This window comes from Canis lupus, chromosome 12 (genome assembly GCF_003254725.2).
Source record: "Canis lupus dingo isolate Sandy chromosome 12, ASM325472v2, whole genome shotgun sequence".
Classification (NCBI taxonomy): Eukaryota; Metazoa; Chordata; class Mammalia; order Carnivora; family Canidae; genus Canis; species Canis lupus.
In genome coordinates this window covers 15866706-15893709 of record NC_064254.1, presented here as the reverse complement: position 1 = coordinate 15893709, position 27004 = coordinate 15866706, and the positions used below count along the sequence as shown (strand labels likewise).

General features: G+C 41.2%; 2 protein-coding genes across 5 annotated transcripts in view; both read right to left on the bottom strand.

The window, feature by feature from the left end:
- ADGRF4 (adhesion G protein-coupled receptor F4) overlaps positions 1-22751 on the bottom strand; it is a 31262-nt gene extending 8511 nt beyond the window's left edge. The window contains exons 1-7 of one of the 3 annotated variants that reach the window (XM_035697667.2): positions 22406-22751; positions 21478-21517; positions 14941-15049; positions 6676-6730; positions 4120-4271; positions 3122-3373; positions 711-2090 (exon numbers count right to left, since the gene is read on the bottom strand). In XM_035697667.2, the coding sequence (XP_035553560.1) occupies positions 711-2090; positions 3122-3373; positions 4120-4271; positions 6676-6730; positions 14941-15033 (1932 nt within the window). In that variant the 5' untranslated portion in view covers positions 15034-15049; positions 21478-21517; positions 22406-22751. The remainder of the gene's footprint in view (positions 1-710; positions 2091-3121; positions 3374-4119; positions 4272-6675; positions 6731-14940; positions 15050-21477; positions 21518-22405) is intronic. The other 2 variants (XM_025418979.3, XM_035697670.2) reach the window with 2 other exon arrangements.
- Positions 22752-23362: 611 nt separating this feature from the next.
- Positions 23363-27004, bottom strand: part of ADGRF2 (adhesion G protein-coupled receptor F2) — a 37424-nt gene continuing 33782 nt past the window's right edge. For both annotated transcript variants that reach the window (XM_049092146.1, XM_025418978.3), the window contains one exon: positions 23363-26007. The gene's annotated coding sequence lies outside the window, so the exon portion shown is untranslated. The remainder of the gene's footprint in view (positions 26008-27004) is intronic.

Below are 27004 nucleotides of genomic sequence, written 5' to 3'. Positions count from 1 at the left end.
AATCCCGGGTCTCCAGGATCACGCCCTGGGCTGAAGGGGGCGCTAAACCGCTAAGCCACCAGGGCTGCCCAATTTTAGATGTATATCTTTATCTTGCTAAGGAAAAGGTTGAAGCCCAGAGGAAAGTAACATTTTTAACGTGGAGCAGCATGCAGCAAGATCCATTTCAATGAAGAATGACCTAACATTTATTTCACAGGGAAGCAGCATGAGAACTCCTAACCCGTTAGCACTCAAAGAGAATGGCAAGCCCTGTCTCTTCATACTATGGAAAATGACTATTTCACTGAGTTCCCAAATTGCATGAGAAAGGATAAAAACTGTGCTTTGTTTTGAGGCATAGCGTGTGAGTGTAGACTCACACATCTTTGATGAAATACTAGTCCTCCATAAATAAAGGTCAACTTCTTCTGACACTGAAACTTTAGGAGGGATACAATGGATCAGTTGAGGACTGAAGAAAGGAGATTCCCACCCAATCAGCCTGATCAACTAAATCCAACTTGACAACCAATAGCGTGAGAGATGCCACAGCTGAATGTCTGTAAAACATGGAAAGAAATGAAATACTTCGTATTCTATATTTTTCAATCATAGCCATTTTTTGTTGTATAGCCAGAATAGTGAATTATAAAATAAAAATAATCTTATAAATAAAACATTTATTAATAATATTAATTAATAAAAGAAGTCTACTTCTTGGAACTTACCTGAAAAGCATTGAGGAGGGCAAAGATTATATGGAATATCAAGGAAGTGTCTTCTATAAGTGTAGCTATTCCAAAACCCCAGGTCAGTCCCAACAACGGGGTGAGGATGGCAACATTTTTGCTGATCCTCATAATTATGGCCAGATCCTGAGACTTGGAACTTCCAATAGAGGGCCTCTGAGTGTTGACAGCAACAACCAAAACCACCACAAGATTCACAGCCACAATGACCAAGGCTGGGATGGCAAATGCTAAAAGGGCTTTGGTATTGTCCCAGTTAAGCCAACAAGCATCAGGTCTCATGTAGCCTTTCTCTGGCACTGTGACAGCAACTGTGGTGCCAGCAATGATCAAGGGGCACCCATAGCCAATGGCAAAGCCAATGGCCATCATGCGGGACTTCATCATCCTACGGAAAACAACCAATATCCCATAGATGATGAGCAGTGCTTTGAAGAACATCCAGAAAAACAGAGAGAGGTAGAAAAAGTGGCTGAAAAATGTCAGTGCAACACACCAGTTGGAGTCCTGGACCTTTTTGTAAAAGTTAGAGTTTATGATGAACCACACATTAGCAATCAGGAGTGACACAGCTATGTTCACGATGCACACATGACGCATGTATGATATCTCTGTCACAACCACCCGGGACCACACCATGGCTTCAATGATCAGGCAAAGAATCAGGCTAAAGATGGAGATGCTGAGCCCAATGCAGGTGATGTAGTCCAGGACTTTATTTTCTATAGATTTGGGGGACATTAGAATTGAAAAGGACATCACCATGTTGGTGTAGTTACACAAGCATTTCACTTTGTTCATGATCTCCAATGTGGTTTCACATGCATTCTCATCCCACCTCCTTTTCCTGGAGTGCCAGCCAACACAGTGGGCCCTGGCATTCTGGGACTTGTTGATCTTCTCAAAGGTGAATAAGACTTGCTTCAATTGTTCTGGTAAAATCACTGAAAGGACGAGACCATTTACAGGTCTAGGAAGACTCACATTTTGCAAGTGGACTTCCTTCAATATGGCCCCCAACGTGGGAAAAGCTATGCTGATGGCTTGGGATGCATTTGGTGGCAGCTTCCACAGCTCTTGTCTGGGAATTTCTATTACTCCTAAGATACCCTCTGTTGTATTGTTCATGCTCACAGAGAAATTGAACTTTTTCTCTGAGGTATTGTGGTTGATGAGAAGCCCTTTTGCCTGAATGAAGAGTTCATCCGCAATGTTCTCAGATTCATTGTGGATGTGGAGTTGCCTTGCAAACAGATTCACTGACTGCAACAAATCTGAGCTGGTATTTTTGTCTGGAATGAAAGCCCAATTTGAAATGGCTGCTGTGTCAAGGATGTGGTTGGCCACTTCACTATAACTCTGCAATGGAGAAAAAAATGGAAATTATGCTAAGGATTTACACATTATTGTAGAAAGCCAATTTCTAAAACCTGAAATTTCTAGTGATCAAATCTTATTTGACATATTTCTCTTCAAATTCGCAGTTTATTAGAATCTCATGCTAAGAAGACTTCAGAGAGGGAAGTAAAGTAAAACAATGATTAAAATTAAAAAAAAAATCACAGATAAAGTTTACCTGCTTTATTATGTGCCTGGAGCAGCCTTTCCAAACTACATTCCATATAACCCAAAATTCTCATGAGATATTAATGATTGTTTAATGGAGGGATTTGGGGGTACATTCTATAAAAACCTAAATTTGAGAAATACTGCATACCATATCCCTATCCCCTCTCCTATAAGGAGTTCCAAGTTTCATTAACACATGAAAAGCTCTAAAAAGTTCTGCCATAGGAAAACTTGTTTATTGGGAAGCATGGGTGGCTCAGTAGTGAGTGTCTGCCTTTGCCTTAGGGTGCGATTCTGGGGTCCTGGAATCCCAGCATCAAGCCCCCTGCAGTGAGCCTGCTTCTCCCTCTGCCTATGTATCTGCCCCTCTCTCTGTGTCTCTCATGAATAAATAAATACAAATCTTAAAAAAAAAAGAAAGCCTGTTTATCTTTATTTAACTTAGAATTACTACATCTACTATGTACAGATTTCCCTTTTAGAAATGAAACCTCCATTAACATTTCTCAGAACAATTATCTACAGAATGAAATGCGGGCAACATAGTTTTGCTCACAGCCATTTTTTTGGGACATTTTCTTGAAAATAGTGAGTCTATACAAAAACATGTATTAAAAATGTGCTAACTTCTTGAAAAGTTCCATAAACTAGAGTGAGTTGATATGCAAAATTGAAATAAAATACATATCTTTGTTGTTATGGTTGCTGTAGTTTTCATACCTTGTACCCTAAAAAGTACATTTGAAACTGTTTAAATGCAAGATTTGGTACCAAAAAAAAAAATGCCATCAAGTTTTTTTAATGAAATTATTAAAGAATACCTTCATTTTTTCTCGGGTAACATTATCAGACAAATCTGTAGAAATATTTCTTAATAACTCCACTATAAATGCAATGTTTCCAGATGTGGCTTCTGATGATTTCACAACATCGAGGATGCAGGCATAGTCAACTGGACAGTTCCTGCGGATTCCTTGGGCTACACTCTCCATGGGCTCTGGAGCTCGAAAATCAAGTACATGAACAGGTATGGATGATGCTGCTAGGGAAAGGCGTGACGCACTATTGAAGTCCTGTTTTTAAAAAGAAAAAGTCGTTTTGTTAAAAAATGATTAAGTACCTAACCCATGTCAGAGTAAAGAAGCTAAGGCACAAATACACCATCTGGGGAAAATAGGGAAGCAAGTGGTCCTAAAAAGTTGTTTAGATGCCAAAAAAGTGGGAGACAGTAAGATGGAGTCATGCACAGACAAGAAATTCCACCAAAATTCCCACTGAGATCAAGATACTGACCTATTGCTTTCAGGACAATGGTTCTTAACTCAAATGTGATAAGATAGTTTCCTCTAGAGAAGTGGAGAAATTCTAAAAACAAAATTTGTCCTTTTTTTTTTTAATTTTTTGAAAGAGGAATCACATGGAATTTGTGGGAATGGGTTGGAGAATGAATTTGGAGTTTGGCCAGTCAAAGAATGCTAAACTGTAATTTCAAGAAGTTGCAAGTTCCCTAATAAGACGAAGTTACACACAAATCCATCTTTAGAGCTCAAACTTTAACCTCTAAGCATTTTCCATTGTGTGATTGAGTTTCTGGTCTATTTTTGAGAAAAGATGCTGAGAGGGAGAAAGAGAGAGTGAGGATGGGGAGAGTATCTAAGAGTTTGGGTAAGGAAGGAAGAAGAGACAAATTTCACCCACTTTGCTATTTTCCCAAATCTAGATCTGAGATTTATTGTCATGCCGAACAGAACACATGAACATGCCAGTACCTTCTCCTGGGAAATTAGCCCCGGAAGCCAATAATCTGCAAATGCATTACCTTAAAGAGTGTTTCCACAGAAAGGCTTGTACACGTTTCAGTTGATTTTTGCCACTTGTTTTGATGACATGTAAATCCTATTTCTCCACGAAAGTGCTGAGCACAGGGCTGGCTGCAGTTGGAAGTGGTGATGCAAGGTCCATGGCATTTCTCTGAAAAGGAAAAGAGAGAGGAGGAGGCCTAATTAGCATTGCTACACTCTGAGGGAGGCAGCTAACTCATTCTAGGGATTTGGGGGTTGCTTCCCAGAGGAGGTGACATTCAACAGTGTCCTCAGCACCAGCTACGGCTTACCAGGCAAATTGCAAAGCTAATGTCTAGACAGAGTGAACAGCATATGGACAGAAGGGATCACAGGTCATACAGAAAGACTAGTTCAGAGCTTCCAAGGGGAAGGTGGCAAGAGATGAGGATGGGAGAAAAGCAGGAGTGAAGGAATGAAGGACTTTGAATTCTGTGCTAATACAAGGGTTACCAGAAAGTGCGATTGGATTTGCTTTTGAAAGATAATTAACAATAGCATTGAGCAGAATGCAGTAAAATTTTTATAAAGGAACAGATAGAGTTGCCAGATATCATACACAAAGCCTAGTAAAATAATTAATTTTATTTTCAGACACAGTTGATTCTCATCATTTGCAGTAGTTATGTTCGTGAAGTTGCTTCCACAAACACTGAATGAGGGGAAATCAAGGCAGGTTCTTACAAGCTTTTCCTCACAACATTTTTATCAACTGATTAATAAATGAGCTCGTTTTGTTTGTGTTTCTACTTAAAGACACTTTATGTTGTTGATTCATAACATTGAACTCATGGCCAATAGCACCATAACTCACAATAGCACATGAACAAAGCTTATCTAAGATGTGTATTTTCTCCTTAAGGCACATCACAGCCTTTACAGGAACACTACACAGCACTTCAGAACTATACTCAGGGCCATTTTAAACAGTGAAATCACTCAAAAAAAGTACAAAATGAAAAAAATATATGGCATTACATACACCACCAAAATAACACTTGTTTGTAGTAGGACAGCTAGAACAAGAAGACAAAAAGCCACCTTGTTTGGCTGGGAACTTGCACTTTAGCTACCTTGATTATTTTTTTCTGTGAATGATCCAGAAAGCACTGTGACTAGTGATTTGGGGGTTACAAATAAGTTTCAATGAACAGAAGAATTTGCAAATACAGATTCCATGAATAACAGGAATCACTTGAAAATATTCAGTTAAACAATGGATAAGTAGTGTTCGTATGACCCATGCAATACCATTCATTGTTTATCTAACATTTAAGTTTAATGAGGCATTTCATATTTTTATTTGCTAAATATGATAACTCTAGCCAGAATGTAAATATTTTCAGCATTGTAGGCTATGTGGTCTTTGTCATAACTACTTAACTGTGCCTTTGTGGCATGAAAGCAATCAAAGACAATACGTAAATAAATGGGCATGGCTGTGTTCCAATAAAACTTTATTTTTAAAACCCAGTGGCAGGCCTGCTTTGGGCCATGAGTAGAGTGGGTTGACTTGAGTCAGGGAGCCCAAGAATAAAGCTATTGAAGTATTCCTAGGAAGAATTGCCTTAGGATAGTGGTAATGGAAGGAAAAGAAGTAAATCATAATGAGAGCTAGTAAGGTATTGTAGTCAATACCAAGTGGTGACTAATTGCCTATGAGTCAAGGGATGCATTCATATTAATGGCTTGGACAGCTCTGTGGATGAGTCCATTCATGGAGAAAGGAAACAAGGAAGTTAGCCTTTTCCTTTACCACCTACCCACCGTACCCGGTTTTGTAAATTATTTGAGCTCAGTGCTTCTCAATTTCTTCATTCATACAGTTTGGAGGTGATGCCCATAGTCTTGTTACAAACATTGAATGAGATAGCATCCTGTTCAGCACTTCAGTCATTATTGCCATAAATGTTCAATGAAAGTTAGCCATCTCTCTCCCTCTTATCTCAACTCCACATCTATATAGAGATGTATTTGTTGCTAAAAATATACATGGACATGTCTGTGCAGAATCCAATTATCCCTAGTATGGGGGGTGGCTAACTGTGTGATTTCACTATCTTACTAGTAATGATTATCTCCATTGTTTATCTCTGACTTCTTGAAAGCAACCAGTCTCACCAACACAATACCTATCTTACCTCATTTCAATAGATTCCTCAGCGCCAGAGTATTACGTACACTTAAGCATTCTGAAAATATCTTCACGTGAAGGAAGGAATGCTGCCCTGTTCCCTCTTCTGTCTCTTGTTAGCTCATTAATTCAAATAGATTTCCCTTTGGAGTTTTAAAGGGAACACTTGTCTTCTATTCTAGAACACATGTGAATATTTGCCAATGTGGGTCATTGACTATGCCATGGATAATGGTCTAATTGTAAAAAAGTCTATCAATGCTGGTTAACAATGAGAACTGGTTGAAGACTGTTATTCTATTTGAAAGCTTGTGGCCTGGAGACATGCTCGGCAGTATTTGGGCCCTTCTTTACTCTGTCCAGTCTCCATGTGGAAGAAGACTGTTCTGTAGACACATACCTTGTATCCTTCCAGTCTTGAGTTTCCCTTCAGGATGTTGAGGTTTATCTCCATCCTGTAAAACATAAATTCCCAAAGGTCCTCTTTACCATGGGACTCTCCTCTCTTATCTCAATTTAGAGGCTCCATGTGGATATGAAGAGAAAATGTGTTCAGGAATCGGAAGAAAACTGCACCAGGTCCATGTGTGATACTGCAGGAACTTGCAGACAGAAGCATGGAGATGAACACATATGCAAGACAAACTACCCTCTTGCCAGTGGTCACTTGGGCCTTGAGGGTCAGGTTAGTGTAGTGGATTGGGTACTTATTTTGGAAAGTTTAAGTACCCAGGGGCAGAGGAGATGTAACAATTATAATGCTAAGCTGGTCTCTATCTGTATTAATTTTAACTGTGAAATGGAGCTAATATGATCCACCAAATACCACACTATTCCCAGAAAGGAGGAAATGAGCAGATGCTAGGAATAATCATTAGGTGACAATAATAGAATCACAAATTCATTTGTAGCTATAAAGGGCTATAAAAATGATCTAAAAGGAAAAAACTACAACTCTAGGCAAGCAGGCAGAGGAGCAGGGGCCTCCCCTCACCCGGCCCCACCAACTCACTAGGTAACTGCCAAACCATCCTGAACACCTACGGTTCGACCTGAGATTTAAAGAGGGAAGCTGGAACGCTACAGAGACAAGGGTTTGCGCTTCTAAGAAGGTGGGAAGGCGGAAAAATAAAAATAAAAAAGAATCCAGTGGGGGAGGGCCCCGCGAGGAGCTGGGCTAAGGGGGGCGGGAGCCCCAGGACAGGAGAGCCCGCCCGGGAAGCGGGAACTGTAACAATCCACACTGGACTCTTCCCGGAGGGAAAGGCTCAGCGGGGAACCCGGGCAGGACCGCAGGAGGGCGGTGGGGCCCCCAGCCTCCCGGGGTCACTAACAGGAGGTGCCCCGGGGGGAGCACCCCACACCCCGCGGCCGAGCGCAGGAAAGGGCTGGAGCCCCGGCGGGGCCTTGGGGAGAAGCCGGGGGTCGCGGGGTGGGGGTCGGGGGGCTCCGGGCAGAGGGGGCTGCGGCCTGCTGCCTTCGAGAGAGCCGTGGCCCCGGGAGCAATGCAGCGGCGCAGGCCCCGGACCCAGGGTGCTGGGGACACAGCCCAGGATCCTGTGGTCCCCCCGGGACAGGCAGAGGCGAGGAGGGCCCAGGACAGCGGGGAGGCTCCTGCCACGGGCGCTCCCGAGCTGTGTAGGTCAGCACCCCCGCCCCGGAGCATCCAGGCCCCTGTGGACTGGGAGCTGCGGTGGTTACTGCGGGAGCTGACTCCAGGGCTGGAGGGCTGGCAGCCGCCAGTGGGGTTGTTCCTCCTGGTGTCACCCTGTGCCTGGGAGGGTCGGGGCTGACAGGGGACATGGGCCTCATGGGGAAAACAGCTCCCACTGAGCCCGGCACCCGGTGGGGGGGGGGGGGGCGGGGCAGCTCCCCCAGGTGCACACACCTGAGAGTCAGCACAGCAGCCCCTCCCCCAGAAGACCAGCTGGAAGGACAGGGGAAGAGCAAGTTCTTGAACCAGCAGCACAGGACAGCTCCAGGGGAAGTCGAGGGATTTATAGTATATAGAATTAGAGGGTATACCCCCCCCTTCTTGCCCTTTTTCCAGTACAACTCGTTTTTATATCAGACTAAAATTTTCCAATATTTTTTCTCTTCCCACCTTAACTACAATATTTTACCACCTCTTCAGTTTTAAGTTTCTTCCTTTTTAACTTTCATATTTCTACAATTACAGGTCCTAGATATATTTTCCATGTCTAGATTTCCTTGATCATACTCAATATAATTTTGGGAGATACACGAGATATGTTTTTTGTTTTGTGTTTATTTCTCTGCCTCATTTTGTTTTAAAATGGTGGAAGTTAATATGTTCTAAAACATGACCAGCATGCACCCAGACCAAGTGGTATACCGTGCTGGTTCATTCTGTAAGGTTATATTCTCTCTTCATTCACATTCTGTCCCCCTCTTTTTTTTTTTTTTAAGATTTTATTTATTTGAGACAGAGAGAGAGAGAGGCAGAGACACAGGTAGAAGGAGAAGCAGGCTCCATGCAAGGAGCCGGATATGGGACGTGATCCTGGGTCTCCAGGATCATGCCCTGGGCAGAAGGTGGTACTAAACAGCTGAGCCACCCCGGCTGCCCCTGTCCCCCTCTTTTATCTCATTTAGGTTTTGGTGGTCAGTGTTGGGACTTTCTATAAGTATTTCTGGTTTATATAAATTTGGGACTGACATCTTCTAACATACAGAACTTAATACACTCAGAACCAAGAGGATCACCCTCTAGGACCCCTCAGGTAGACTACATTCTCCCTCCACTACAACTTCATCACCATCACCATCTCCCAGTACTCCCTCCTTTTTTTCTTCTTTTTTTCTTCTTTACTCTTGCTTTTTTTCTCTTTTTTCTTCTTCTTCTTTGGGATTCTTGGCCTCTTATTTTTTACTACTTTGTTTTAAAATTTGTTTTTCACTTTAGTGGTCCTTTTGTTTTATTTTGTTCTGATCTTTGTTTTCATTTTCTGGTCTCTGACCTTGTCAGAATCATCTAGGGTGAAATTTACTTAGGTTGTGTTTTATATCCTTGACTCAGCCCACTCATACAACCACTCTGCACTGAGCAAAAGGACTAGAAGGAAGAACTTGCCACAAAAGAAAGAATCAAAAACAGCACTCTCTGCCACAGTTACAAAATATGGATTATAATTCGATGTCAGAAAGCCAATTCAGAAGCACAATTATAAAGCTACTGGTGGCTCTGGAAAAAAGCATAAAGGATTCAAGAGACTTCATGACTGCAGAATTTAGATCTAATCAGGCCAAAATTAAAAAACAATGAAATGATGCAATCCAAACTGAAGGTCTTAATGATGACGGTTAATGAGGTGGAAGAAAGAGTGAGAAACACAGAAGACAAGTTGATGGCAAGGAAGGAAGCTGAGGAAAAAGGAGAAAAACAATGAAAAGACCATGAGGAAAGGTTAAGGGAAATAAATGATAGCCTCAGAAGGAAAAATCTACATATAATTAGGGTTCCAGAAAACGCTAAGAGGGACAGAGGGCCAGAAAGCATATTTGAACAAATCATAGCTGAGAACTTCCCTAATTTGGGAAGGGAAACAGGCATTCAGATCCAGGAGACAGAGAGGTCCCCCCTCTAAATCAATAAAAACCGTTCAACACCTCAACATTTAATAGTGAGACTTGCAAATTCCAAAGATAAAGAGAAAACCCTTAAAGCAGCGAGAGACAAGAGATTCTTAACTTATACGGGGAGAAATATCAGATTAACAGCAGACTTCTCCACAGAGACCTGGCAGGCCAGAAAGGGTTGGCAAGATATATTCAGGGTCCTAAATGAGAAGAACATGCAGCCAAGAATACTCTATCCAACAAGGCTCTCATTCAGAATAGAAGGAGGGATAAAGAGCTTCCAGGATAGCCAGAAACTGAAAGAATATGTGACCACAAAACAAGCTCTGCAAAAAATATTAAGGGGGTTCCTGAAGAAGAAAGAGGAAGCCCAAAGAAACAATCCACAAAAACAGGGACCAAATAGGTATTATGATGACACTAAATTCATATCTTTCAGTAGTTACTCTGAATGTGAATGGGCTGAATGATCCCATCAAAAGATGCAGGATTTTGGACTGGATAAAAAAGCAAGACCCATCTATTTGCTGTCAACAAGAGACTCATTTTAGACCTAAGGACACCTCCAGCCTGAAAATGAAAGGTTGGAGAACTATTTACCATTCAAATGGTCCTCAAAAGAAAGCTGGGGTAGCAATCCTCATATTAGATAAATTAAAGTTTATCCCAAAGACTCTAGTAAGAGATGAAAAGGGACACCATATCATACTTAAAGAATCTACCCAACAAGAAAACCTAACAATCGTGAATATTTATGCCCCTAATGTGGGAGCTGCCAAGTATATCAATCAATTAATAATGAAAGTAAAGAGATACTTAGATAATAACACACTAATAGTAGGAGACTTCAACATGGTGCTTTCTGCAAATGACAGATATTCCAAGCACAACATCACCAAAGAAACAAGGGCTTTAAATGATAGACTGGACCAGATGGATTTCACGATATATACAGAACCTTCCATCTGAATGCAACCAAATACACATTATTTTCAAGAACACATGGAACTTTCTCCAGAATGGACCACATACAGGGTCACAAATCAGGTCTCAACCAATACCAAAAGATTGGGATTGTCCCCTGCATATTTGCAGATCACAATGCTTTGAAACTAGAACTCAATCACAAGAAGAAATTTGGAAGAAACTCAAACACGTGGAGGTTAAAGAGCACTCTACTAAAAGATAAATAGTTCAACCAGGAAATTAGAGAAGAATTAAAAAGATTCATGGAAACTAATGAAAATGAAAATACAACCATTTAAAATCTTTGGGATACAGACAAAGCAGTCCTAAGAGGGAAATAGAAAGCAATACAAGCTTCCCTCAAAAAAAAAAAAAGGAAAAAACTCAAATACGCAAGCTAACCTCACACCTAAAGGAACTAGAGAAAGACAAGCAAATAAAAACTACACCAAGCAGAGGAGAGTTAATAAAGATTAGAGCAGAACTCAATGAAATAGAGACCAGACTGTAGAACAGATCAACAAAACCAGGAGTTGGTTCCTTGAAAGAATTGATAAGATAGATAAACCATTAGCCAGCCTCATTAGAAAGAAAAAAAGACTCAAATTAATAAAATCATGAATGTAAGAGGAGAGATCACAACCAATACCAAGGAAATACAAACGATTTTAAAAACATATTATGAGCAGCTATATGCCAGTAAATTAGGCAATCTAGAAGAAATGGACCCATTTCTGGAAAACCACAAATTACCAAAACTGGAACAGGAAGAAATAGAAAACATGAACAGGCCAATAACCAGGGAGGAAATTGAGGCAATCATCAAAAACCTCCCAAACACAAAAGTTCAGGACCAGATGGCTTCCCAGGGGAATTTTATCAAACGTTTAAAGAAGAAATAATACCTATTCTACTAAAGCTGTTCCAAAAGATAGAAAGGGATGGAATACTTCCAAACTGATTTTATGAGGCCAGCATCACCTTAATCCCAAAACCAAAGACCTCACCAAAAAGGAGAATTATAGACCAATATCCCTGATGAACACAGATGCAAAAATTCTCAACAAGATACTAGCCAATAGGATCCAACAGTACATTAAGAAGATTATTCACCATGACCAAGTGAGATTTATCCCCAGGACACAAGGTTGGTTCAACACTCATAAAACAATCATTGTGATAGATCATATCAACAAGAGAAAAAACAAGAACCGTATGATCCTCTCAATAGATGCAGAGAAAGCATTGGACAAAATACAGCATCCATTCCTTTTTTTTTTTTAAGATTTATTTATTTATTTATTCAGAGAGAGAGAGAGGGAGAAAGGCAGAGGGAGAAGCAGGCTCCACGCAGGAAGCCCCACGTGGGACTCGATCCCAGGTCTCCAGGATCACACCTGGGCTGCAGGCAGTGCTAAACCGCTGTACCACCAGGGCCACCCTACAGCATCCATTCCTGATCAAAACTCTTCAGAGTGTAGGTATAGAGGGAACATTCCTCAGCATCTTAAAAGCCATCTATGGAAAGCCCACAGCAAATATCATTCTCAATGGGGAAAAACCTGAGAGCCTTTCCCCTAAGATCAGGAACATGACAGGGATGTCCACTTTCACCACTGCTATTCAACATATTACTAGAACTCCTACCCACAGCAATCAGACAACAAAAAGAAATAAAAGGCATTCAAATTGGCAAAGAGGAAGTCAAACTCTCTCTCTTTGCAGATGACATGATACTGCACATAGAAAACCCAAAAGACTCCACCCCAAGATTGCTAGAACTCATACAGCAATTCAGCAGTATGGCAGGATACAAAATCAATGCCCAGAAGTCAGTGGCATTTCTATACGCTAACAATGAGACTGAAGAAAGAGAAATTAAGGAGTCAATCCCATTTAAAATTGCACCCAAAAGCATAAGATACCTAGGAATAAACCTAACCAAAGAGGTAAAGGATTTATACCCTAAGAACTATACCATACTTCTTAAAGAAATTGAGGAAGATACAAAGAGATGGAAAAATATTCCATGCTCATGGATTGGAAGAATTCATATTATGAAAATGTCTATGCTACCCAGGACAATTCACACATTCAATGAAATCCCTATCAAAATACCATGGACTTTCTTCACAGAGTTGGAACAAATAATCTTAAGATTTGTGTGGAGTCAGAAAAGACCCCAAATAGCCAGAGGAATACTGAAAAAGAAAACCATAGCTGGGAGCATCACAATGCCGGATTTCGAGTTGTACTACAAAGCTGTGATCATCAAGACAGTGTGGTACTGGCACAAAAACAGACACATAGATCAATGGAACAGAGTAGAGAACCCAGAAGTGGACACTCAACTCTATGGTCAACTAATATTCAACAAAGCAGGAAAGAATATCCCCTGGAAAAAGGACAGTCTATTCAATAAATTGTGTTGGTGAAATTGGACAGCCACATGTAGAAGAATTAAACTAGGCCAGTCTCTCACACCAGACACAAAGATAAACTCAAAATGGTTGAAAAATATAAATGTGAGACAAGAATCCATCAAAATCCTAGTGGAGAACACAGGCAACACCCTTTTTGAACTTGGCCACAGCAACTTCTTCAAGATATATCTATGAAGGCAAGAGAAACAAAAGCAAAAATGAACTATTGGGACTTCATCAAGATAAAAAGCTTCTGCACACAAAAGAAACAATCAACAAAACTAAAAGACAACGTACAGGATGGGAAAAGATATTTGCAAATGACATATCAGATAAAGGGCTAGTATCCAAGATCTATAAAGAACTTACTAAACTCAACAGCAAAGAAACAAACAGTCCAATCATGAAATGGGCAAAAGACATGAACATAAATTTCACCAAAGAAGACCTACACATGGCCAACAAGCTCATGAGAAAATGCTCCGCATCACTGACCATCAGGGAAATACAAATCAAAACCATAATGAGATACCACCTCACACCTGTGAGAATAGTGAAAATTAACAAGACAGAAAACAACAAATGTTGGAGAGGATGTGGACAAAGGGGAATCCTCTTGCACAGTTGGTGGGAATGTGAACTGGTGCAGCCACTCTGGAAAACTGTGGAGGCTCCTCAAAGAGTTAAAAATAGAACTGCACTGGGACCCAGCAATTGCACTGCTCGGGATTTACCCCAGAGATACAGATGCAGTGAAATGCCAGGACACCTGCACCCCGATGTTTCTAGCAGCAATGTCCACCATAGCCAAACTGTGGAAGGAGCCTCAGTGTCCATCGAAAGATGAATGGATAAAGAAGCTGTGGTCTATGTATACAATGGAATATTACTCAGCCATTAGAAATGACAAATACCCACAATTTACTTTGACATGGATGGAACTAGAGGGTATTATGCTGAGTGAAGTAAGTCAATCGGAGAAGGATGGTCATGATATGGTTTCACTCACATGGGGAATACAAAAAATAGTGAAAGGGATTATAGAGGAAAGGAGAGAAAATGAGTGGGAAATATCAGAGAGGGAGAGAGGACATGAGAGACTCCTAACACTGAGAAATGAACAAAGGATGGTGGAAGGGGAGATGGGGTGACTGGGTGACAGGCACTGAGGGGGGCACTTGACAGGATGAGCACTGGGTGTTATGCTATGTTGGCAAATGAACTCCAATAAAAAAATATACAAAAATAAAAAATAAAATAAATAAAAATAAATGAACAAAACACCCTATGTTATAGATAAGGAAATTAAGATTCAAAGAAGCAAAACAACTTGTGCAACTAATGAGAAGCAAAGTTAAGGTCTGGGGCTGAATTGCTAGCTGCCAGGCTAGTACTTCCTCCTCCCAACAACTGCCTATCTACATATTTTGTGGCTTGCAAAGTGATTTTTCAACTATATTATTACACTTGTTGCACCCTGCAAATGTACTGTTACAAGTCCCAGCCACCTCTCAATTTGTCTTTGTTCCCTTAAAAAAAAAAAAAAAACTATCAGCAGGAGTAAAATTGTAGTCATTTGAAAATTTATTTAAGATTATGTTATTTATAATAAATTTAGCCATCTAGGAGAACAGACAGATTTCTCATGGGACCACCTAAAAATGGATCAAACTTACCTTTATGTGCATCTTGGATCTATAGTGAGAACATTCTGTGGCCAGAAATAACATTAAACAGCAAATCATGGTTGCCTGGGACTTCATTTTCATACATTAGGATCTTCACCTGCAATACAGAATGAAACTAAATCCAGCTGGAGGTGATAAGGCCAAACAATACAAAACTTAGCCAACTCGGGACGCCTGGGTGGTTCAGCGGTTGAGGGTCTGCCTTTGACTCAGGGCGTGATCCTGGGGCCTGGGATCAAGTACTGCATTGGGCTCCTGTGGAGAGCCTGCTTCTCCCTCTGCCTGTCTCTCTCTCTCTCTCTCTCTCTCTCTCTCTCTCCCTCTCTCAAGAATAATAATTAAAAAAAAAAACCCTTAGCCAGCTAACCAACCACTTGGTGACCCTACTGAGTACTCTGAGATGTCCACACCAAAACAGCCTACTCCAAGAAAGGACACCAACATCTACTTTCAGGCCAGCTAACATGTAAAAAAGAAAAAAAGAAAGAAAGCAAGAAAAGCCTTTCTCTCAACTGTTAACTTGTCTACAAAAAATAGACAGGAATGATGGAACCACCAAGAAAGATGTATGTTCACCAAAGCATCATTTCTGATTGTTTAATCCACAATTTTCTCTAATAATAACATTTATCAAGCATTTTATTTGCCAATCACTGTTCTGAGCATTTTCTTTGCATTAACTCATTTAATCAGATGACATAAGACAGTATTACATCTTCATTTTATCAGTGGAGAAGCTAAGGTATGAAGTGTGGAGCAACTGTGAGCTAAGGTCACTCAAATAAAAAGTGGGGAGCCGAAAGTTCAACCCAGATGGTATAGCTGGAAAGCCAAGCTCTAGAGTGGGATTTCTCAGTAATGGTATTATTGGCATTTGGGGCTGGATTCTTTGTTGTTGGGTGTTGTCCTGTGAGTTGTAGGATGTATAGTAACAACTCTGGCCTCTATACATGAGGTGCCAGGAACAGCCTCCTCCCCAGTTGTGACAGCCAAAAATGTCTCCAGACATTGGGAGATAATGTGCCCTGGGAGATAAAACTGCCCCCAGTTGAGAACTCCTGTTCTACAGTATACTGTCTTTCTAGGCATATGGAGTCAAGCAACTTGAAATGAATATACACTATTGTCTGTTACTGGAGCAAGCACTGAGACTCTCTCTTATGGATGGATCAACTATTATACAGAGAAATTAGAAGCCTGAGAAGATCATTTTCTATTCTTCAGCCATATCTCTGTTTCTTGCCTTTTTATTTTTTAATATATAATTGACTTGTAACATTATATTAGTTGCAAGTGTACAACATAATGATTGAATATTTATGTTTTGTGAAACTGTAAGTCTAGTTAACATCTGTCACAACACATAGTTACATTTTTTTCTTTTGATAAAGCCTTTTTCTTGATAGTTCTACCTTTCAAAGACAAATCTCCAAGAAATCATCTTTACAACAGTTGAAATTAATCAACATCATCATTCTCATCACCACCATTATTTTCTTATAGGATAGTGCAAACTAAGACCATTTATTGGAAACAAAGCTCCTTAGAATGATTTCCCTGGTAGTACAGATGCAGCAAAGTGAAAATGTCATGGATTTCAGAGGCAGCATAAGCTAAGTTATTAATCATATTTACACTATTGATGAACTGTTTAACCTTTGCTTAGCCTGTTTTCTTTCTCATCCATTTCAAAAAATGTGGCATGATTACATTTGTACCAACCACCATTTATCGGGTGCCTCCTATTTGCCAGGAACTGTGCCAGATGCTGGGGGTAGAGAAATAAAGGATGCTGTCATTTCCAGTAGGGAATGCTGACAAATCAAACCAATAGTGAGAAGAGAGATCATCTATGTACTGTGTCTAGTCAACAAGGCCAAGCAGAAACTGAGCCTCAGCAAACGTAAATTCCTTGATGGAGGTGAAATGACTCTGATCCATCTAGGCTCACCAGGCAATCTGTGGCCAGGGAGCAAACAAAACTCACTGATCAGGGATCAAGCCCTTCCTGAGTGGACTCAAGACTAATATGGACTGTCACAACTCCAGTGAGCCTTCACATAAGATGACGAGCCACAGCACCTACAGGAAGGCTTCCAGATTGTCTTTGAGCTTAAAATTCTTCGAGTTCCTAACCAATGAACAGGGGAGGAAGTGTTTTTGACTTACACTATCATCTGGCAGAGCAAGTCTGAGCAAGGGAAAGGGAACATGGAAGAATGACGGGCAAAGTGTGGTAATGGATTTGCATAGTTGTTGGGATATGTATGTGGAATTTAAGATCTTACAAGAGTGGGTGGAAAGTAGGTCTCACATGTGTGGCAAATTGGTGGATGGGCACACTAAGCAAGTTGCAATATTAATATTATTTAAGATAGATTTTTAACCATCATCGCAAAAGGAAAAACCAGAAAAACCAGTGTAAATTGTCTTAGAAGTATCCATGTGTTTCACATATACTTTCAAAGTGACTTTCAAAGTGTTTTATCCTGACACAATAATAAAAAAGATCTTACATCATGATTCATTGTGTACAGACATATATGTGTGTATATAGGAATCCATACATAAAATTGGAAAATTATGTAATTTTTATATTTCAAAAACCTTTATGTATTACTTATCCTTCCCATCTATGAGCAAGGCTGTCTGCTACATCCACGATTTTTATCTTGCATTCCACTCTATCTGACATTCTTTTAGCAATTGGTTGCCACCTACTAAATTGAATCTACAACCCTCTAATGGATTGTAACCTGCAATTTGAGAAATAGAAATACAGACTGGAAAATTCATTTTCATTATCAAGTCGAAAATCATTCACTTCTGCCACTGAAGTGGTCCCTTCGGTCCCTTCTCTTAACTATTTTTCACAATTCTATTGAAATCTTCTTCCCACGCTATATGCATCAGGGAAAAAAGATACCTGCATTCAGAGCCAAATAATAGGACTGATGCTGTGGTAAATGCAATTCTCTTCCACTTAGAGAGCAATGGTTTGAAATGCACAGTGAAATGGGTGAAGATGAGCCAACAGGAAGCCACTTATAAGTAATAATGCCTGTTATCTAAGGCTTCAGAAGGAGATCTTTTACTGTCCACAGTCTTCAATATAAGAACTTTATTTAAAGCTAATCTTGTTGGAAGAAAGTCAGGCATTTGGCACAGTGACATGATGTGTTGTGATGTGATGTGATGTGATGTGATGTGATGTGATGTGATGATGTGATTTAGGAAGTCCAAACCATTTTCCTGAGCAGTGCTAAGGCCTCTATAAGTTCACAGGTCCTGAAAGTGTTCAGGGAGTAAAGGTTTCAATAGTTATGACATTTTCTGTAGATCATTATGCTCTTTGTGGAACATTATGAAGTAATGACAAATTATTTTTTTCTAAGAAAAAATTTACTAGCAGATAAATTATATGTAGTATGAAATCATAAGCAGGATCACAAGAAACACAGACTTTGAACTGAGCACAATTAGTTGTTTGGAAAGTTTGGGTTAATTAATTTGCTATTTCATCATTCATGTTCTTATAGTCTGGTGTATGTAACCCATCTACCATTTTCTATAATAATTATATGGTAAAGTTCCTTTAATTATTACAAGTGGGAAGGAGGTGATGTTTAATAATGTTACCCAAGAGGAGGCACAGCATTCTTATTTTTGCCTACTTTGATTGGCAGAGATGGGTCAGATTGAGAAATGTTTTCAAGGTAGCCCAAATGGGTGTTTCTCTTCTCAGCAGAAAGAGTAGAACGGAATCTGTCCCATCATAATATAGATAGCTGAAGCCAAAATCCAGAGTGTTCTTCAGAGCACACAATAAGCCAGAGATTAAGAGCTCTGAAATGGGGAATTAAAATATAAAAAGAAGTACATCCAGCATAATTCATGATCAGAGGCTGATATTTTACAGAACAGAATGAAAGAAAAAATACTTAGATTGACCATTGATAAAGACTTAATAATTAAAGTGAACTTTCAGCTTTGCATAATGCTGAACTGAAAATTTTCTGCAAATATAAAGTATTTTTGGATGCTTGGGTGGCTCAGTCAGTTAAGCGTCTGACTCTTGATTTCAGCTCAGGTCATGATCTCAGGGTTATGAGATCGAGCCCCAAGTTGGGCTCTGCACTGGGCACGGAGACTGCTTAAGATTATCTCCCTTTCCCTTTGTTCCCCCCATCTCTCTCCTTCTCTAAATATATATATATATATTGCAGAAGAGTTGTATACCAGCACCACCGCCCCCAGCACCTCACATATATCTGTATGCATAGCAAGTTTCTGGGAATCCTTGTGGTAAAAACACTGTCTCACTCTGGTTATACAAAATTTACTTTATCATCCAAAGTGCTCTGGGGGAATTTAAGGCTACTGTTCAAGGACCATATGTCATCTTGGAACACATTAATTTATCAGACTCAGGTTCCACAAGCATTTGTTGGTCACCTACCACATGCCAGGCCCTATGCTAATACCTTCATAGGAGGTCACTCACCGTGACCCAAAGTATCGCATCAGAGAATAACAGAGTTGGCCTTAGTGAATCCTGAAAGGAGGCTATGGATAGGTCATCTTTAACAGTGAAAAGAGTCCGAATTATCCTGACACCTGATGCTCTGGGTGGAGAGGTGAGGAAAGGCAGGCATGGGTGGGATGACAATCAGATGTTCAGGATAATCACAGGAAGGGGAAGGCAGGCTCAGAAATGCAGAATTTAAAAGAGGAAGAGAAAGCCACATGCAAAACTTAGCGCCTGAGGCTTCTGTGGTAATTAAGTAAATAGTCATCTAACATTTACAAAGAAATAAGTCCTGTATCTTGTTCCCAAAGTGCCCAAAAGATGGCCTATTTCAGGGATAAAAACAACAAGCAACTGGAATTGGCAGCTTCTCAGGTACTAAAAAAGTAGCATCCCAAATCCCCCCTCCCTGCTTCCACAACCTTCCTCTCTCTCTCTGTGCCTCCTCATAAGTGCAAATTGCCCACTACCACCCACTTTTGTCTTTCACTTGATAATAAATAGCAATTTAGGTTACTGAATGGAAGCCAGACTCTCTACTCTAACAGAGTGACTACTTTAGAGAGAGAGAGAGAGAAAATCACCTTTGCTGGACCCCTGAGTGTGAGAGGACAATGTAGCTAGACTGAAGGGTCCCAGAGGTAATGTGGCTCAGGATGTCCCTCCCGGGGAATTCTCAGCAATGGCTGCCTCCTGGACCACTGCCTGTGCTCTAAGCCCTGATGACAAGGGGTCAACAGAACACAAGACTTAGTGCTCCCAGGCCCAAGATTGAGAAAAATTAGCCCGCACCTAGCAGAACAGACCAAAACAAACAAACAAACAAAAAATCTGGTTGTTATTAGGAGGTGAACAAGAAGGGAAATTTCTCTGTCCCCAGTATCCAGCAGAGTGTAAGATGCATAGTAGCTACCCAGTCAGCATGTGTTAGATAAATGAATGAATATGTGAATGGCTCCCACAGAGAATGAATAAATGAGTGGCCCCCACAGAGAAAATTTCTGAAGTTTTTAAAATCACAAGGCAGCTTCTCTTAGAGGGGAAGGTGAGCATATGTACAGCTCTAGATCATTTTGGAACCTGGTGACTTAAGTAGACATGCCCCCAGCCTTCCTCTTTGTTATACTACCTGGATCCCATGTGCAAAAGGATTGTGAGGTTCCACTTAGGTGCAGCAAGAGACAACGCCATGCCAGATTAATGATGTCTGCCCCAGGCATGGCAGTGCAAGTATCCTTTCTGCCCTGTCTCCACGGTCAGAACACACAAAACACTCTCTCGGACAGCCTTAGAAGACCCCACCTGTTCTCAAACACCATCTCCTATTTGTCCCACCCCCCTTGTACTAAGAGCTGAGTTTCTGAATGAATTGAAATTAAGAAGTACAATCAGTCTGCCTGGGTCCTAGAGCTTGTTTTTGATCTGCGCTAGAATGGGGTTGTAAGATATGACTCATGGAACTGAGGCGCTCCCCACCTGCCTGGACATGCTGTGCGAGGGCTAGCATCAAGGACTCTCAAAGCAAATTTTAAAAAGGCACAGCCTGGGAACAGTGACCACTGTCAGTCAGGAAGGAATACATGGAAAGCCATGATCTCTCAGACCCCTCCACACAGAACACCCCAAGATAAGCTGGACGGGACGTTTGCAAACGAAGTGGACATTTCCCCAATGTGTTCCCCTCCATGAACTTCACCACAACACAAGAAGGGCCTACTCTACTTGTTGGGTAACCTTCTAGGCAGCAAGTCACCTCACACTTGTTGACCAATCCCTTTGATGGGAAGGACCAGTTCAGAGAGGTTAACTGAGGGTGAGTCTGCTGACCCACATGTTGGGGTGTGTGTCTGTTTTTTTCCCCTCATCTGAATTTCATAACCGTATACTCCATCTACTCTGCTGGTATAATTAGAGCACTGATTATAGAGTCAGATGGCTGAACACGTTGTTTGCGTGTTTCTCGGCCTCAGTAACAGAATGGATTCAGTCACTCTTACCAGTTTTCCCTTGCCATGGAGGAGCTGTTTCATAAAGAGCCTTGGGGGAAAGAAAGATATAAAAGATCTATTAGAATCAGAAGCATCTTATCCTGGGCTATTTTAGATGGCTTCCAGCCAATCTCTTTGTAGCTCAGTATCATTTCTGAGAATTGCAGTGGGGTTCAAATACTGTTATGTTTGAAAAATCACATGATTTCAGAGCTGGAAGGTATCTAGCCTTCCTCTCACCAACTATCTTGAGACTTAGAGGATGTAAAGTAATTGATAAACCAGGCAATTGCTTGGCTCCATGAAGAAAGCTCACTGGAGTCCCTGACACAAATAAAAAATAGTACCTTATGACTGCACATTTGAAAGGCTACAATTGTCCTCAGAGTATAAGGAATATAGGTCATTAAATGGTGTACAGTAGACCACTCAAAACAAGGGTAGATGCCTTTGCAAAAAGGTTTGGCAGTAACTGGAGGAAATGTTTCCTTTTAAGTTGATATAAAGACAGCTTTGCCAGCTCCACTATAAGAAGGAACTATTAAAGAATACATTATAAAAATATGGATATACGACTTTACATTCAGCCTAAAAGAAGGGAATTGAAAGCTGATTTGCTTATCCACTTTATCAATCAAAGGGACAATCAGAAAACAGAGTCTAATTGCCTGACAAGGTGCTTCGCATTTTCCCTCCTAGGAATGAGCAATTAGATCCTGACAAATGATTTTTAAAGAAAAATAAATGTAAGAGAGATCTAGGAAATACTTTAACCTAGAGCCAGCCAATTTTGAAATAACATCGAGAAAGCTTCCAGCAGAATCAAGAATTTGAGAAAATACCACCATAAATTACACGTTTTTCCCATTCTGGAATACACACAAGACCAATCCGGTCTTCAGTAGGAGACAGGTTTTGTTGCTCCATGAGTACTCACCGCATTCAGGAAATCTGGCAGCCCAGCAGGAGAGTTGGCACCGAGCTTCCCGCCACTGCACCCCACCATCACGTGTGCCTGCCCTCACACTGCCCATGGTCCCCCTTCAGTGCCCGAGATCCCTCTATTCCCATTTTTGAAAGGGAAATCCAAGAGGCCCAGGTGCACACCAGCCACCTGTTGTGAGGAGCCTCTCTGAAAACTCTAAAACCGCCCGGGGTTTCAAGGCTTGTGTAAGTCTGTGATTCACTCCACGATGGGTCCATCAAGCACGCCTAAGAGAAATTACAGGTTTCTCCTGTCTGGAGTAAATCCATTAAAATGAGTCACTTGTTTGCATTTCAATTCCTCACCTTTATCTCAGACAATCACATGAGACCATGTTGCATCTACTGCAGTGTTGTGATTAGAACACTGGGAATATAATGCAAAGTGGTGCCACTGTGGATGATGGGTTTCAAGGGTTATCAGGTTTTTGCCTGTGTCGACGTTGAGCTTGAGGCAAAGCTGGCTAGCAAGTGGATCAGTAAATCATGATCTGATCCCTACCTTACACCAAAGACATTTTTGTTTTATTTTTGAAAAACTGGGCCAGGAGTTTTTATTGAGCCTTGGACACAGAAGGCACAGTCTCCACTTGCAGGAAGCTTCAAGTGATCTGACTTCTGACAGGGTGGCCAGGGTGGGTTTCCTCTCTCACCAGCAAACCCCACACATCCCAATTCCAGTGTCTTCTATTTACGTACCCTCACAACCACAAAATAATGCAAATTTCCATTTAAATACTACCAGGGGAAATGTTGACAAGAAGGAGAAATAAGGGAAAGACACTTTTGTTACATCTTTTACAGTAAGGAAGATTAAGGAGGTCATGTTTGTGGAAACAGATCATTTCTACTGAGGTTACTAGTTAAGTACCAGGTTGTTTGGAAAGAGAAAAGCCAGTATCATCAAACCTTTGGTTATGTAATCAAAAGCCTTTATTGGACATGTTCTACGTGCAAGATACCTTGCTCTGCACTCTGGGCATACAAAAGGAAGTAACATAGTGAGTAAGTAAAGTGAGTTACCCTATCCCCAAAGGCTTACAGTCTTATCCAAGAAAGAAAATATATATATACCAAAAGATGAAAAGTAAACAAACAATAAAACACAATAAATACTAAATATAAAGTAAGTGGCACAGATTATAAATATTATAGGAATCAGGTGGGGACAGTCAGTACTTCAGGATGGACTCATGGGGAAGACGTCACAGAGAAGGCAACAAGTGAAGCAGAGCTCAGAGTGTGTCCCGAATAGAACCCCATAGTCTCTCCTAGGCAGGGGACTCTATATCACAGCCATGGTAACACTGAATGAAAGAATTGTTCCAATGGTAAATTCAGCTTATTACCCCTGATGTTGAACAGACTGAATCAAATGCTTAATTCTTTTCTTTAGAAGTCAGTGAAATAACTTCCATGAGAGTGTCAACCTCCAAACTTATGCAAAAGGCCATGGCTCTTTGTTCTCTTGTGTCTGTGTGTGTACGTGAATTGACAGGTACTTTAACAAAAATGGCTAACATTTTAATGGCCAAATATTATCCTAAGTATTTTACCTACACCACCACTCATTTAATCTTTACAATGACCCTATGAGATAGACTCTATTTTTCTAATTTATGGCTGAGGAAATCCAAATCTAAGGAATTTAAATAACTTTCCCAAGGATCATCATGCCTTAAGTGTCTAACCATGAATCTGGCCTTAGACACTGGTAGCACCAATTTCTTCTCCTTGAACCACCTGACCAAGTCATCTCCTTGGTGAGGTGTGAGTAGGACATTGAATAGGTCTCTACTCGGGGTCTTCCATAGTCAAGCTAACCATGCAGTTCACTGATATCTTTCAGGATGGGACAATGTGGGTTGCATGCTATAGGAAAGAAGGCACAGCTTCTTCAAGGGATTTCCAAAAACTTCTGGAGTTTCTCTATTAGCATCCATGAGCCCTTTCTTGGTTAATAATAATCCCAAGGCAGAACGTCTTTACTGCCATCCCATCCTAGGAAGTACTCTACATCTGAGTAGAGTGTGCTTTCATGCTACATTGGACTGTTTAATGTTTAATGCACAATACAGATGAAAGCCCAGTCTCTCTCCTGTTGGTACCCAGAGTTCCCATCCATAAAATGAGGCCATTGGACCCAGTCTTTTCTACAGGTTTTCCAGATTTCTAATCCTGTAACTATTTAGCTTCATGAGATTCCATCCCTCTCCTCAGTATATTGACTCTTGGTAAGTTGCATTTCTTTGTACTGGGATCTCTACATTATGAAAACTGGGACTGTGCCTGCCCCACTCCTTTCCCTTGAAAAGACTACAGAAATAACTAGGGATATGTCAAATTAAAATCCCTTTCTGACTTCATTTGAGAAAAATATGACTGTTGTCTCAAGATTAGCAATGTCATTTGAAAGGTGACTTACTCTGCAGGTTGGTGTATTTTTCTACCTTCTGATTGACTTTTTTATTATATTTTTTGCTTTTGCAAACTTCCTTACTTAGAGAAAGTTTTTTACAGTAAAAAAGAGAGAGACCCTATTCATTCACCAAGTGTGTCTCACTTTTCCATTTGTAATGCAACATCATTAATACTGGCTTCTTGGTAGGATAATTAGGGGGATTCACAGCCCCCTTTTCCTTTATTCACCCATTTGCTTCTGATGCATCAGGCTGGGTACTTGCTTTATAAAGGAGCTTTTTCTCTTCCAAAGGGGCATCTACCTATTGTACTGCTATCAGGTGGCTCTTTATTTGAGCATCAAATTTGTTTACATACAAGGTTAAGAAAATGAGCAGCTCTGTACTTGAAATATGATAGTCTCCCTTCCTCATCACTGGTTTCAGAAAAAACATATTGTCGGTGAGGGTTAATCTTATATCATCGGAGTAGACAGAATGCCTCAGAGGTTCTGTGTCTTGAGGAGCAAGTCCAGAGCTGAAAGCCTGCAGACTTCGGTTTCTAGCTCTGGCTCAAGCCTTGATTAGCTGTGGCCCATCACTCCAGGTTCCAGGCTCCTTAACCTACAGTGAGCATCTTTCTGGTTCAAAAGCTCTATGTTTTTGTCTTGGCTCACAGCCAAGTTACATCTAAGCCCCAGCCAGCTAACCATGTAATCCATTTAAATTTGTACAGGTGGACTATGCTGGCAGTTGGATTCCTTTTGTACAAGGAGCCAGCAATGACCTACTTAGAGTCAGTCCAACCGTTGGTGAGTATTCATGAGGGCCCCTCCCTTAGCAACCCACAAAATCCAGCCAGGTGACATCCCAGGCTACCTTTGCCAAGATGAACCATTCTCTCTTCCTGAGGATAAACATGACCCAACAGCATGGAACGGGAGGCTCCAACAAGACCAGGGTCCTGCTGCGGCCCATTTTGTCTTTCTGTTCCCTCAATGGTGCCCAGCATGGCATATCTATCTATGTGTTGACAGTTCTTGGGGGACAATGTTTAGCAGCACAGAATAGCTTAGACAGACGGGCCTTCCATTCTTCCCGTACTTCATGTACTCCTCCATCAGTAGCACAGCATGGGAGGCTTCCTTCATACTCCCTGGGGGCAAGAAGACAGGAATAAACACATTTTTTCTGGGGCTCTGCTATTCCTCGAATGTATGACCTTGTCAAGAACAGAAAACCACAACTTTAAAGAACAAGCAGCAAGACCCAAAAGCTTCACAACAGCTGCATTATGGGCTCACTCTTTCTGGAACAATGAGCCCCTTTGGGTAGAGTCCCCTTAGCAAATGGAGAATCTTTTAAGTCACTCTGCAATCCAGGGAACGGGCTAGTTTTCTTTATTTTTTTTAAGATTGTATTTATTTATTCATGAGAGACACACAGAGAGAGAGGCAGAGACACAGGCAGAGGGAGAAGCAGGGTCCACACAAGGAGCCCGATGTGGGACTCGATCCCGGGACTCCAGGATCACACCGGGCCAAAGGCAGGCGCTAAACCGCTGGGCCACCCAAGGATCCCCCGGGCTGGTTTTCTATTGCCTACAAGTGTCGAGTTACAAACCTTGTCTTTCTGTAGGTTGGACCGCTTCCTTTCCATTTGGACAAGGCCCTGGGCTGCCACAGAAGGTCTCAGCCACAGCGGCTTACCGGAGCCCAGATTGGGGTGGGGAGGGAAGCTCTGTCTACATATCTGAGTATCTCTCTCTGCGTCTCTCTCCACTCTGTCTCTGTCACTCTCTATGTGTCTCTGAGTGAGCCTCAGTCTCTGTATACATCTCTGTTTCTTTGTGTGTTTTCTGGATCTCTGTCTGTAACCCTTGGCCTGTCTCTGCATCTCTCCAACTCACTGTGAATGTGGGTATCCTGCTGTGTCTCCATCTCCCTGTCTGATTTTCTCTCTCTAGCTCCATAGAGACATGGACACAAAGGATTGGAAGACTTTTCTGCACATGTCCACGTATCTAGGTGGCTATCAACCCAGAGTCACCACGCCCCTCAGTGTCTCTGTACTTCTGTCTCCCTCTGTGGCCCCTTTCCCTCTGTTCCTATGCCTCTGTCTCTTAGACGTTACCTCAAAAGTGAACTAACTTC